Genomic DNA, 14,328 nt, shown 5'->3' on the forward strand with positions numbered 1-14,328 from the left:
TGACGTGAAAGGCACTATATAAATGTAATATGGTATTGTATTGTATCTTCTAGGTATGGAAACCTACATCACTTGAATGGAGACTTGTCAAAGCTCACGTCAGAAGACAGAATAGAAATAAAGAAGTAAGAATGGCTGAATCCTAGTGTCAAGAAGCTCAGAATGCTGAAACACTGGTTTACTGTGGTGGCAGCTAATCTCTATCCAAAACATGTGGGGGTGGGAGGGCTGAAAAGTGAATAGAACTGAAGGGGAAACCACACCATTCTTAAAGTAATCTGACCCTGGATATAAACTGTGGGCCCTATGGTGCGCTCTGAAGTTTTGTTATATTGACTTTAGAGGGGAGGAAGCAAAACTGCAACATGAACTTTCATCTGGGGCAGAGTGTGTGGAGGGAGGGGGGCAGAGTCAGTGAGGATGATGATGAAGAGGAAGTGCGGGTAGAGAGGAATGGAGTGGGGGGATGTCCTTATAACTACTGGATGTTTCACTTGGGTTTTGTGCTGGCCTGACCGGGAATGCGTTCCCCAATAGCCAAGCCTCTCATTTGAAGCAGGCTGTTTCCTAACCCTTTCCCTCTTTATCCCCTCCAGCACCCTCTCCTCAATCCTGGGTGCCTGGCTCGATCAGTATTCCGAAGATTTCCGAAAACCACCAGATTTTTCCTGCTTGAAGCACCTGTCCACCTACATCCGTCAGATGTTTCCAGGCTCAGACCTTGAGCGCCGCTCCCACAACCTGCTCTGTGCATTTCAGACACATAACGAAGCTGAGCTGGACCCGGAAGGTAGGACTTTGTAACTAAACTTCTTAGATTTACTCTTCTAACCCACTTTTGGTTGCTAGGTTCAATCCATTGCTGGCTCTCCAATGTGTGAGGCTTGACAGTGAGTGCTACCAGGCTAGTCCTCACCTGACCTCCACACACACACACACTTCCCAGTAGCGAATCTAATTGCAGATGTTGGTGACTCATTTGTCATGTACCCACCCACGCGTTCACACTCTGTGAATAACCCACCACATTCGCAGTGTGGAATCCCATCCGAAGAACGCTGACATTCAATCAGTGAAGCTGTGAACACCCGTGACCACTTCACTGCAAAACAAGCCACCGTCTTTAGGAGAAGGAAAGGGGTGAGGACCCTAAGGCAGTGGGTCAATTGTGGAGACGCCTAGTGATAGCAATTGATAGTAGAGTCTCTTTCCCTTTGGGATTGCCGTGTTGGATGGACAGCAATTCGAGCTGCTCCTAGATTGGTATACGACGTCTGGCAACGTATTGAAAGGGTTTATATTCCTCCTGCCTGTCTCTTTACAGTGGCCGATCAGAGCAGCTGCACCTTTCCTATGTTGGAGGAGAACGGGTTTGAAGAGGGAAAGACTGACTTCCTTTCCTTCCTTCCTGGTGTGCTGGCAGAGCAATTCACTCTGATGGATGCGGTGAGTCTGCAGAGAAATAATAATAATAATAATCCTTGCATTTGACTCAGTGCCTTATCACGTCGTTGAGACGTCTCAAAGCGTTTCACAGGATATATTGTAAAGTGGATTGAGTGCGCATTTTGTGGGTGAAATGTGGCAGCCAATAGTGCACAGCAGTGTCCCACAAACAGTCGTGGAATGAGTGATTTTTTTTAAAGGGGATTATTACCCCCGGAAGCAGTCAATGTTTAACAAAAATATGAAATCTTCCACCCCTGCGGTTATCAAAATGCACTAACTATTATTACTAAATCCAGTCAAAATGCATTACTGTGATGCTTATTGTTGTCTTAGTTTTCCGCTGAACGGGTTCAATGCCTGCTGCAAGCAATCATCTCGATGCTGTGCAGAGGACTTTATGCTGGTGCAGAATGCTTGCTTCCAGTCTGCAGTACGCCCACTTCCCTTCAGAAATGTATGAAACAATTTCATATGTTTAGACAAGACGGGGTGGAGGTTGAATCCAAAGCAGCCTTTGGGAACTAGGACAGTATTCCTGACTGAACTCTCTCTCAGGAGTTCATATAAGTGGGTGGAGACCATAACATTTGTCGGGGAAATGGCTTCGAGAGCTTAAGACTCATTTTCCTCTCTCCGTGGATGCTGCCTGACCTGTTGTGTGTTCCCAGCAACTTCTGTGTTTATACCAGATTTTCAGCATGTGCAGTACTTTGCTTTTTGTTCAAGAGCTTGTGTTTTACCTCCAATTATGTTCCCCTAACTGACCCAAGCTTTATTTTTTCTTCCCCTTCTACCCCACAGGAGTTGTTCAAGAAAGTGGTTCCATATCACTGTCTCGGGAGCATCTGGTCCCAGAGAGACAAGAAAGGGAAGGAGCACTTGGCTCCCTCAATCCGCGCCACCGTCACTCAGTTTAACCGTGTCACAAACTGCGTGATCGCAACCTGCCTGTCTGACAAGACGCTGAAACCTCAACAGAGAGCCAAGATCATCGAGCGGTGGATAGAGGTGGCCAGGGTAAGGCACTGAAACTCTGGTTCAGCATTAACTGTGTTAAGAGGGAAACAGTTAGCTGAGTCTGCGACATCTTACCTATAATCCTTGCATTTGATATAGCGCCTTATCGCATCTTTGAGACGTCTCAAAGCACTTCACAGAATATACTGTAACGTGAATTGACTGTATATTTTGCCTGTTAGACAGACTTCCTTGTCATGCTTCTCCCTGTAATTCCAGTGCTTAATTCCTGATGTCAATCCAGCTGTCCTTTACTGTCCTCTCTCCAATCCCAAGATAGTGTATTACTACAGCGCTGTGCATGTTTTTTTGAAGATGGATAGAGAGGAATTGAGGGAGGGACTTTGGAAGGAATGGCTGAAGGCTTGATCACTGTTGATGAGGCAAAGATAACAACAATTTAAAGTTGTATTGCACCTTTCACACGGGGTAGTGTCTTGGAGCGCTGAACAATGGCGGTGTTTGATGCCGACCTGGGGGAATACTAACACAACAACCAGCAATGTATGCAATGCTCTGGACGACATCACACGAGTGCCCTGTCTATGTTCAGTTCACTTCCCTGTTACTGTTGCAAGTTTAAAAGGTTCCAGTTTGATCTCTTAATTCCTCTATTCCTCTCTCCACCACAGGAGTGCCGAATCCTGAAAAACTTCTCGTCGTTGCGAGCCATCCTATCTGCTTTGCAGTGTAACTCCGTCCACAGGCTGAGGAGAAGCTGGGATGAAGTGTCGAGGTAGGAAGGAGCTGGCAACAATTTACTGTCGAGTGGGTTAAAAATAAGGAAGGCCCCTTGCTGAGTATTGTTTCTAATTGGGCTGATTTATTTAGAAAAAATCTCTTGTTAAGATACAGCCGGTTTGAAGAATGAATCCAAATGCGTTGTTCCCCCAGGCTGTTAGGGAAACAAGATTAATATCCGTGTTAAATTTCCTAACGACGAGCTTTCGGAATGGTTACTGCTCTCTGCAGCTCTGGACTTTACAGAGCACGGAGGCATGCACAGATGGGTTTGAATGCTGAATTAACTGTACTCAGACAGGAACCCCATTGGGGTTAAGGGCTACAATTGGCTTTAGTATGCTCCACCCTCCATCCCCCCCCCCACTACTTTTTTCCCTTGCATTAGGCAGGAGTAAAATAGACCAGATTCCCATTCCTGAACTCTATTCAATGGGAAGGTTGGACCCCGGATGTGCATTAGCGTGAGGTTCTGAATACCTTGCTCACACAGCAGGGACAAGTGTTCTGGGACTCTACCCTGTATGAGGGGCGCTATATAAATGCAAGTTGTTGTTGTTGTGTTTGGGTATCATAGAGCCACTGGCAATGGGATGGTCTCCTGAGACGTTGGAAATGGTGATATTTTAACATGTGTTTGCTCTGGATTGTGAATCGCGCAGGGAAAACATCCGGATATTCCAAGAGCTGTCCGAGATCTTCTCAGATGACAACAACCACTCCTTGAGTCGAGAGCTTCTCATCAAGGTGAGAGTCGAATCCTGGATGATGGGGATGAGGGGGGACAGGGAGAGGAAACGGGCAGAGGGGGGAATCTGACTTAAAAAGGAACTTTTAGGAGGAGCCAGTGTAATAGAGTGTTGTTCGAGTCAGCGAAGAGAGCAGTGGTTTCTAGGACTTACCCAAAAAGGTCAGGATTTAGCTTGTGCAACGGCCGTAGCTTCTGGGGAGGATGTGGTGACAGACAGGCAGCAACTGAGCAAAGGTTACCTGAACAAGCCTCGCTCACTTACACCCACCAGCCCCACCCCCAGCCTGCAGAGATTAGAGTTTGTGGGTGTTCTCTTGGGTTTTTTTGGAGTGGAAGAGGGAAAGAAGAGGAAAGTTAAAGGGGAGCCTCCGTCTTAAAAATCCCTGCATTTTTTTATAGTGCCTTATCACATCTTCGAGATGTCTCAAAGCACTTCACAGAATTCACTGTAAAATGAACTGACTGTATATTTTGTGGGCAAAACGCGGCAGCCAATTGCGCACAGCAGCGTCCCCACAAACAGTTGTGGATTGAAGTGACCAATTTATTCTTACTTTTTTAAACAGATTTGACAGGGGTGTGGGGTGGGGGGGCGTGGGGAAAGAGCATTGTCTGCCAAAAAAAAGAAAAAGAAAGTGCTTGGCAAATGCATTAGAGGCTGAAGAGCTGTCACTCATTGACTACACCAAAGCCAAATGGTATCTCACACGGCAAGTTTCCACTTTGTGCGCTTGTGAGATAAAATAGGTTGGGTTGCGGCACTGGTGTCCCCTTAAATTACTAATTCGGGTTTCCCAGTTCCTCCTTCCAAATGTTTTTCTCCCCAAAACACGGGAGATTGACAGAGAGAGTGATAGTCAGCAGGCTGTATGTCGGGAGGACGTCTCGAAGCACTTGACAATGCCGGGTGAGGATGGGAGGTGATTGGGAGGGAGAGGGGCAAGATGACTGACATGGGATGGGAGAGGCGTGTTTTGAGATGTTCCTTGAGAATGAAGGAGGGAGTGAGTCGGAGGGGCTCCGGGATAGAGTTCCAATGTACAGGGGCAGAGTGTTGGGAAAACCTACCCGCCTATGGTGGGGCAGATTAGGACGGGGATTAAGTATGAATTGCCTATTGCTGCAAATGTTTATCAGCATTAAGTGTAGTAAGCAAATTATTTTGCACCAGGCTAACCCCTATACGTTAGTCACTGGAATCTCTCAGCAGCTAGCAGGATTGAAAAAGCTCCCTCTGGCAGCTCTGATAAGGAGAAAAGGAACTCCCTCTGTACAGAGCTGACTAAGGTGTGACTCATAGACGTCAACTGCAGGCATTCCTCAAGCAGATAAAATGGAGTGGGGAAAGGAAAGGGAAATCCTCTCTGCTCTTAACATCTCAAACATCTGTATGCACTGCACAAAAAAAAATTTTTTTTCATTTTAGTTGTGGGTTCTGATTCCCAAATAATCCAAATTAAAAAATTATGTAGATATATATATATATATTCTATTTTACCCTCTCTCTCTGTTTTAATTGGATCTGGTTTCTGACATTCTAGACTGAAATAACTTGACTGTAATGTCAAAATGCCTCAAAGTGCTTCACAGTAATTACAGTCCTGTGTGAAATGGCGGTTAATTTTTGGGGGAAGTAAACAAATATCGCAAAGTTAGACCCGAGTGTGTGTAAGTTTACTTACATCATTTTTATACGCTAAAATAATTTAGTTATGCCGGCGAGATCCTCGGCATGGCTTCGAGACTGTTTATCGCAGTTAGAAAACGTTAACAATATTCAAAAAAAATGTTCCAACAAGTTTAACACGTAATTGAAAAAATATGTCTGAAACGGAATGTGCATACCTCCAGATGCGACAGAGGATAACGCTTTGCTTGTGAGCCAGCAACACGTCACCCCTGCAAATATTTACCCCGATGGCTCGGTTACCAGGGATACACCAATGTATCTTCAGTCCTGTTGTCTTTTCCACCCCAAAGGAAATGTCGCAGATTGTGCACATGGCACCACCTAGAGGACATGGTTTTCTGCAACAGAACCTTGTTAGAGAACGGGTTTGTGATAGCACTGTATGGATCCTTTTCCTAAACTCTCTCTCTCGCTCTCTCTCCCTTTCTTCTCCCCCCACTCTTGCCAACTCCAGGAAGGGACGTCAAAGTTTGCCACTCTTGATATCAACCCAAAGAGAGCCCAGAAACGACAGCAGCAGCAGAAAGAGCTGGTAAGTGCTGGACAGAGAGCGTGGCAATGCAGATAATAATAATAATAATTCTCGCAGTGGATACGACGCCTTATCACGTCTGTAAAGTGAATGGACTGTTGTGTTCTGTGCGCAAAATGCGGCAGCCAATTGCGCATTGTTGGAGCTGAGTGACTCGGATCCGTACGTAATGGTCTGTTGTGCTTTTGTAGGGTGTTATGCAGGGTACAATCCCCTATCTGGGCACGTTCCTCACCGACCTGGTTATGTTGGATACAGCAGTGAAGGATCATTTGGACGTAAGTAAGCAAATCGAATATTCTTCTGGATCAGAAGTATTAATGGGTTTGATGAAACATGACTCGGAGGGCTGTTATTCTGCAGAACTAATTACCATGGTTGCTGTTAAGAGAATATTGCAATGCAGATTTCTATGGTAGACATTATTGTATTAAGTGAGGCATTGGGCTGCAAGCAGTTGGGAGCTGTGTTCTTAAAGGGCCATCCATGTTCACCCAAGAATTTCTGGCTTGCAAGCTGAAATGGGGAATATCCAGGGTGGGAACAGAAATCCTATTTATCAGCGACAATTTTTTTTAGACCTAGTTTGAAAAAGCAGCAATTTAACATTTAAATTTTTTAAAATTTATTTTTGCAGTTTATTATTTTACTCTGAAATGGGAAGTATGAAAATCCTATGCCTTACTGACAGATCATCCCCTGGAACAGATGTATTTAAATAATTTGGTCCATTGTATTTTTGCTAATTTCTGTGGATTTTTAATTCACAGGGAGGCTTGATCAACTTTGAGAAAAGGAGGAAGGTGAGGAATGTTTTCATACCTTGTTGTCTTGCGCCTTGTCCAAACCGAACCTGAGTAGGAATTAGTATTCTCTCGGCACATCGCAGTTGTGCTCCAACATATATTGTGTTTATTTTTTTTGTGTTTATTTTGTTTTTGTGTTTAGCCCTGAAACTCTGGAACACTCTCCCTCTATCCCTCCGCCTTTCCCCATCTTTAGGTCACGCCTAAAGAGCTTCCTCTTTTGACAGTGTCTATGGCCACCTCTCCCCAACTCGGCATTATGCTCGGCCATTGTCAAGCACTCTGGGATGCTACCCTGAATGATGGGTGCTATATAAATGCAAGTTGTTGTTGTTGTGTATTCACACCCTTGTCTATTTGCACAGTGAGCTGTGATCTCAGTGAGGAAGTAGGAGGGAGACCTGTACTCCTTACTCCCAACACCTCAGTGCCCATAACAATGCTGGAAAGCACTATGAGACATCCCCCCAACTTGAAAGACACTAAATGTATATGGTGTTGTATCTCTACAAGGGAGGAAGTTCTTTATGCAGAGGGTAGTGAGAATATGGAACTCACTGCCAGAAGCTGTGGTTTAAGCAGAAAGCATCAAAAGAATATTTAAGAAGGAATTTGATGTATATGTGAGGGAGAAGGGGAATGGCGGGTATAGGATAGCAGAATGGGAAGGAGTGGAGGTTTGGACTAGTCGGGCCAAATGGCCTGTTTGAGTTTCAGTTCGGCGATATGCTACGGAGGTTTCAATGGGTTTTCCAACTGCTTCATTGACAGGAGTTTGAAGTCATTGCCCAGATCAAGCTGCTGCAGTCGGCCTGCAATAACTATTCCTTCACGCAAGACCATCGCTTTCTAGAGTGGTTTCGAAGCGTGGAGCGGCTGAGCGAAGCTGAAAGGTAAGAAGCCGTTGAGTTTGGAATGTGTGGAGTGGACTGGACCGGGCGGAGGGGTGGGGCGAGGGGGCTACAATTGACCTCGGAGCCTACCGTATTAGGGAAGGCAAAAAAATCACCTGGGGTTCCCTCTCCCAATTGCTTACCATTGACACCCCTCGCTCCCTCCGCCCCCTCCCCCCCACCCCATCACCCCCAGATGGAAAGTAATCACATGAGAATGTTGGTCAAGGACCAGATCAGTCTTGGCTGTGACATTCAAGTCATTTACAGTCTCTGTGGTGCAATACCCAGAGTTGCGAAAGGTTCCTATTTTCTGGGCTCTTTCCAATTCATTGTTTACCATTAGACATTAAGGGTAATTGGCTTTCTGGATGATTTTAATAGTGTTTCCAGGTAAGACAGCGCTGAACTGTAGCCTCAACTCTGCATTTTATTCTGACAGCTACAATCAGTCTTGTGAAATCGAGCCTCTGGCAGAGTCAGCGAGCAACACCTTGAAGGCAAAGAAAAATGCAGGCATCATTAAACGCTGGAGCGAGTGAGTGCAATCCTTGTCCTGTTCATTCTCGTGCTGTATTGATGTGAGTTTTGTGTGCCTGTCCGGGGCTGTGTGGGTGGGGGGGTGGGGGGGGGCAGAGAGAATCTATCGGCAAGTCTGGAATTGATCTGTGAAGAGCAGCAAAAGACAATCTTCAGGCTGTGGTGTTAGCATGTGCTGATCTGGGTCAGAATAAAATAACCGAAATATAACTAGAGGTGCGTCCCTGAAATAATAATATTCCTCGCATTTTACATAGTGATAATAATAATAATAATCCTTGCATTTGATATAGCGCCTTATTACGTCACTGAGACGTCTCAAAGCGCTTCACAGGATATAGTGTAAAGTGAATTGACCGTGTATTTCATTGCACCTGGAACAGCAAACCTCTCAAAGTGCTTCGCAAGGTTTTCAGGGATAAGCAGTGACTGTGTGTTTGCAGGCACTTGCATGGATTGCCCCATGTACAGTCAGTCGTTGCTCACTTCAAAACTCTCTCTTGAGTTTCGGATGATTTGGGATTATTAACTCTTTGTTTTGCTGTTGGCCTATTACAGCAGGCAAGCTCCGACTGCAGATTCCCCGAGCACTGGAGCCCAGTCCCGATCCTGTGAGCAGCTCAAGTACGGTCCGTACCTGGGCGGGGGAGACGGGGCGGATTCAGTCAGCGTCACGTCCGCCGGCTCGAGCAACTCCGACGTTGAGGAAATCAACATCAGCTTCATCTCTGAGTCACCAGATTCCCAAGAGAAAAAGGTAGGACACCAGGCTGGCTCAGCGCGGCCCCAATTATACAGCGCTCTCGTGTCAGGAGGACTTCTCGAAGCCCTTCACAGGATATACGATTAGTGCAGTGATTTTGTAGGCCAGCCCAGCAGCCAATTTCCACACAGCAGTGTCCCACAAACAACCAATGACCTATATTGGCCAGAGCAACCAGGAGAAACTCCCTTCTCTTTTCAAATGGTATTGTGGGATCTTTTACGTCCACCTGAACAGGCAGACAGGACTTCTGATCCAAAGGGTGACACATCCAACAATGCACCTCACCCCAGCGCTGCATGTCAGTTCAAAGTCCCAACAAGTGGCTTGAACCCACAACCAACACACAATAGGTAAAGCAATACGTGATTCTAGGAGTCAAAAGGGCGCTGTGTGAAATGAATCTGTGAGTGGGGTGTGCGGGGGATCTTAAGTCAATTATTAGACCCACATTTGGGACAGTTTTGTGCCCACTCCCACGAATATGTTCACAAGATGGCTTCTGAGAGGAGCTGACATATTATATTGTGTACACGAGGGGGAGCTAGTTTCCAGAGTTTGTGATTATGGCATGTTGGAGCAGTTTTCTGCGTTGAATCACGATAAACAATATAAAAAGATACGGGGAGAGAGCAGGGGGCTCGCGATTTAAAATAGATAACTGACGAACTTGATGGGCCAAATTGCTGCCTTTTGTGTTGTAATTTCTCTGGCGCTGTGAATGGCGTCGGGTTGATTGGAAGCTTGATCGGATGGCACTGTTCAGATGTGACGGATACTGGTACGCACGCGCACACTGGCAACGTAGGAGTCACAGGTAGAGAGAGAGAGAGAGAGAGATGTTCACTGTAAAACCCCTGCAGTCGTGACCTGACTTCTGTCAAACTCAACTCCGTTCCCTAGTTTTGCACAAACCTTTTCTTTGTTTTAAGTGGTAACCAGTGCTGGGCTTGCACCGGCAGCTACCACTCCCCCAAAAGTGGGTCGGACTGGGAGACTTCTGTACCAGTTCTGTCCCTGTTTGTTATAAACCTCGTTTTATTTTCGCTTTTAGTTCTGGGAATCGACGTCCCAGTCCTCACTGGACACGTCTGGAATCGGCTCAGGGTCAAGCAGTGCCTCCTCTTCCTCAGTCTCCTCCACACCCATAACGTCCTCCCGGACGCACAAGCGCTCGGTGTCTGGAATATCCAGCTACTCCACACTCTCTCTACCACTTTATAACCAGCAGGTGGATGACTGCTGCATCATTCGAGTCAGTCTGGACGTGGACAACGGCAACATGTACAAGAGCATTTTGGTAAGCTTTCAATCATTACGCCCCGAAGCTCTGGAGCTCTCTGCCCGAATCCCTCTGCCTCGCCCCCTCCCTCCTCACTTTCCAATCCTGCCTAAAGACCTTCCTTTTTGATCGTGCTTACGGTCACCTCCCCACTCCTTTTGGCTCAGGGTCAGACTCCACCGCTGTTAAGCACTCCGGGATGCTACCCGGTATGAAGGGCACTATATAAATGCAAGTTGTTGTTGTAAGCATTTTTACCCTCCCTTGTCTCCTACAAAGGCTTGTCTCAAGACACTGCTCTTTGACTGTGCCTTCGGTCACCACCCTACCCCTATCAACCCTGCCCTATACTCCCTCCTGATCCCACAAAATATACAGTCAATTCACTTTACAGTATATTCTGTGAAGCGCTTTGAAACATCTCGAAGACATGAAAAGCACTATGTCAAATGCAAGGATTATTATTATGATTATTATATATCCCAACCCCCAACTTGAGGTTGCGAATATGTTTGGGGAGGAGGGGGAAGGAAACCAGGGTTGACCACGGAGATGGATCCATGTTCTTGAGTTTGAGATTCTCCAATTCCCTTGGGGATAAGAGAATATCTACAGAACTTCTTCCCCAAGGGATGGAGTGGATGAGATGTAGTCTTGTCACAATGTACAAAATGGCCAACCAATTCATTTGAAGGATTGCCGGTCAGGACACTTGGAGAAACTCCCTTCTCTTTTCAAATAATATCATGAGAACTTTCATGTCCATGTGAGGAACACTCACGGCTCACAGGGTTGAAGACAAACCTACAAATCCCAAGACTTATTGGTGAGCCAGACGGGTTGGTCAGTCACAGCTAAATGTCTCTTCAAAAGGACAGCACTTCTGATTACTCCCATTATTGAATCAGCCTAAACTGTGAGTCCAAATCACAAAGTGAATCTTGAACCCACAACCTTCTGACCCAGGTAGCTAATTGAAGTACAGAATATTGCATACAAAACCATATTTTTCCATATATGTGTATGATATACATTATAATATCTAAAATACAATTTAAGAGGACTATTTTGCTTAGAGGGTAGTGAGTTTGTGGTTGAGTCAGATAGTATTGATGCATTTAAGAGAAAGTTAGACTGACACATGAGGAGAGGGGAAAAGAAGGTTATGGGAGTTAGGAGTGAATGAATAAAGAACGGCATGGACCGATTGGGCTGAATTACCTGTTTCCGTGCTGTAGATTCTTTATATATAAAGCAATTTCTGTACATTATTGTTTAGGAATAAGATGAATTAAAATGGGTCTCTGCTACTTTGGGGGTTAAAATGTTGTTTCACTTGCAGGTAACCAGTCAGGATAAAACGCCTGTTGTCATTCGGAAGGCCATGGCAAAGCACAATCTGGATGGGGAGAGGCCTGAGGAGTATGAGCTGATGCAGATAGTTGCTGAAGACAAAGGTACGTACAGGTGCTGAAAGTCTGGAGCCATGGAACAGCATGTGGTGCACTCATGCCCTGTTATTTCTGGGACATGTGTTCAAAGACAGCCCAGATTGGTGGGATGAAATTCTTAGGGCTTGGCTCACAGGGTTGAAGACGCCCAAGACTTATTGATGAGCCAGATGGGTTGTTCAGTCACTTGGATAACTGTAGAGAAGTGTGGGTTAGACAGACCTGTCTCCTTTAGAGTAAGTACAGTATATTCTGTGAGGCGCTTTGAGACGTCTAGAAGACGTGAAAAGTGCTATATCAAATGCAAGGATTATTATTATAAGTTGATTCTCTCCCTTCCCCTCCACTTTTAAGCCCTGTATTATCCGTTACTGTAAAGCGCTCTGAGATGCCGCCCAGCGTGGAGGGCGCTATATAAATCCAAGTTGTTGTTGTTGTATTCATTGATCACTATGGCGATGTGTTGATGTGGATTCAGCAAGAAACGAGCAAAGTAAATAAAGTATATCCAAGGCTATTTGATTGAGAATTACAGTGTGGAAGGATTGCCAAGAAGAGGGTGCTTGGTGTCAGGAATAGAAACAATATTTTGTTTCCAATCCCCGATTTTGTTTAGTAAATGATGAAGGTTTTTTTTCCAGTGATTTATTTTACTTCACTTTTCCCTCCCTTCTTCCAGTTTATCACTGATTAAACTGTTCCATTCTGCTTGCACCAAAAGTGGAGAGAAGATAAAAGGTTTGACTTTATTTTCTTTCTTTGCTCTTGCAGAACTGAAGATTCCCGATAACGCAAATGTATTCTATGCTATGAACTCCTCGGTCAACTATGACTTCATGCTGAAGAAAAGAGGGCACGCAAAGCCAGGCAAGAGCAAGCATATTTCAAGCTCCACTCTTCCCAGAATGAAACCAAAGGGACTGAAGATCACTAAAAGTATCTTCTAATTCCACGAGATGGACATTCTCCTTACAGTGGCTGGATTAACTAACCTAAACTTTCAAAACAAACAGTATTTGAAATAAACGTGCAATATCATCTGCAGCTGAGAGTACTAGAAGGAGCGTTCAATGGCACTTACAGTCGATTCTGTTTGAAAGACTGCAGGGCAATAGCCCAGGGCTGGATTTGCGGGATGAGAAGGAAGCACTCCATAAGACAATTGGACTGCTTCGTCACAATGTTAGAGAGAGTGAGAGCAACCAATGTGCTCTTTTTGCTCTCGAAATGGAACAGGATGAACGGGGACTAGGCCGGTTGAAGAGTGCGAATATTAAAGGATTGCATTGTTCCTTCATCTGTGTGCTGGAAGGAGTAATCGTTAGAAATAATGGTTGGGAAGACTTGCAATTCATCATGAAAACAAACAGTGAAGAAAGCTTTGACCTTCACAGAAAAAGGAAACGGTAGATTGCCCCCTCTTGATTTCGCAGTGCCAATGGCAATCCTAAACTTGATCTCGTGATCCGAGCTGGCTTTGCCTCACCTTTGGTCCTTCGAGGATAGAAGCCTTTGGTCAGTAGCCAATTCAACTGTTGACTGAGGGACGCACAGAAACACAAATGACCTATGGTATTCTGGAGTGGTAAAAGCAAAAGACATTTTTGATCTGGAGCTCCACTCTTTGAGCAAAACCGGTCTGATATATCTCAGAGCCGAGCTTCGCGAGTTGTGGATGACTCTCCAAAGGGCCTTCATCTTTTCCTGTTATGAAGAGGCCTCAACGTATCAGAAACTGATTTGAAGCTGGTTGGATTTGAATTATCATCATTTTTTTGGACGAGCAAGACCTTTTCCTGAAATCGCTAATATCCACAGTGCAATTGAACCAAAGACTCAAAAAGACATTATCAACTAGCAGAACACAGTGACTGCACAATGATGGCCAAAACACATTTGAAACGTCACTACATATTAAGAGTTCTCACACAATCAGTCCTTATTAATAGCAGGTGTGCTGGGCTGTTGTTAATGTACAGTACGATATTCGGCCATTCTTTGGCTGCGAACAAAATTGTGTTGAAATTGTTTCTATGGCTTGTTCCAAATAAGCTTTTTTTTTATTTTGTTTTTGTAAAAAAAAATTGAAAGTCTTGTTATACATAATTTTGGGCACTATTTATTATTGTGTACAGACCTGTTGAGTAGTATTGTAAATTACTGTGGAATATGATTTAATATATTGACTTGTGGCAGACACTGGTATTTAAGTTGCTGTTTGTGGGTCATTTTGTCCAGTGCAATCTGTTGTCTTTGTTACCTTTTTGTATCATGTAAAGAGGGGAAAAATGATCATAAAACAGTTTCAAAATAGTAATTTTCTTGTTTCTTTGTGACAAAATAATCCACAAAATCAGATTCAATGAAGATGACTCTTTGGCCCATCTAATCTCAGTTTTAATCTTATATCTTT

General features: G+C 44.8%; 1 protein-coding gene across 4 annotated transcripts in view; it reads left to right on the top strand.

The window, feature by feature from the left end:
* The window catches only part of LOC103183072 (ral guanine nucleotide dissociation stimulator), a 44,114-nt gene extending 29,882 nt beyond the window's left edge, over positions 1 to 14,232 (top strand). For 3 of the 4 annotated variants that reach the window (XM_042337733.1, XM_007900330.2, XM_007900331.2), the window contains exons 4-18: positions 54 to 125; positions 597 to 790; positions 1,325 to 1,446; positions 2,251 to 2,466; positions 3,099 to 3,202; positions 3,870 to 3,954; positions 6,103 to 6,180; positions 6,372 to 6,458; positions 6,951 to 6,983; positions 7,758 to 7,879; positions 8,322 to 8,417; positions 8,978 to 9,176; positions 10,237 to 10,482; positions 11,807 to 11,921; positions 12,687 to 14,232. In XM_042337733.1, coding sequence (XP_042193667.1) covers positions 54 to 125; positions 597 to 790; positions 1,325 to 1,446; positions 2,251 to 2,466; positions 3,099 to 3,202; positions 3,870 to 3,954; positions 6,103 to 6,180; positions 6,372 to 6,458; positions 6,951 to 6,983; positions 7,758 to 7,879; positions 8,322 to 8,417; positions 8,978 to 9,176; positions 10,237 to 10,482; positions 11,807 to 11,921; positions 12,687 to 12,862 — 1,945 coding nt within the window. In that variant the 3' untranslated portion in view covers positions 12,863 to 14,232. The remainder of the gene's footprint in view (positions 1 to 53; positions 126 to 596; positions 791 to 1,324; positions 1,447 to 2,250; positions 2,467 to 3,098; positions 3,203 to 3,869; positions 3,955 to 6,102; positions 6,181 to 6,371; positions 6,459 to 6,950; positions 6,984 to 7,757; positions 7,880 to 8,321; positions 8,418 to 8,977; positions 9,177 to 10,236; positions 10,483 to 11,806; positions 11,922 to 12,686) is intronic. The other variant, XM_007900333.2, reaches the window with a different exon arrangement.
* The last annotated feature ends 96 nt before the right edge of the window (positions 14,233 to 14,328 follow it).

This window comes from Callorhinchus milii, unplaced genomic scaffold, assembly GCF_018977255.1.
Source record: "Callorhinchus milii isolate IMCB2004 unplaced genomic scaffold, IMCB_Cmil_1.0 Scaffold8, whole genome shotgun sequence".
Classification (NCBI taxonomy): domain Eukaryota; kingdom Metazoa; phylum Chordata; class Chondrichthyes; order Chimaeriformes; family Callorhinchidae; genus Callorhinchus; species Callorhinchus milii.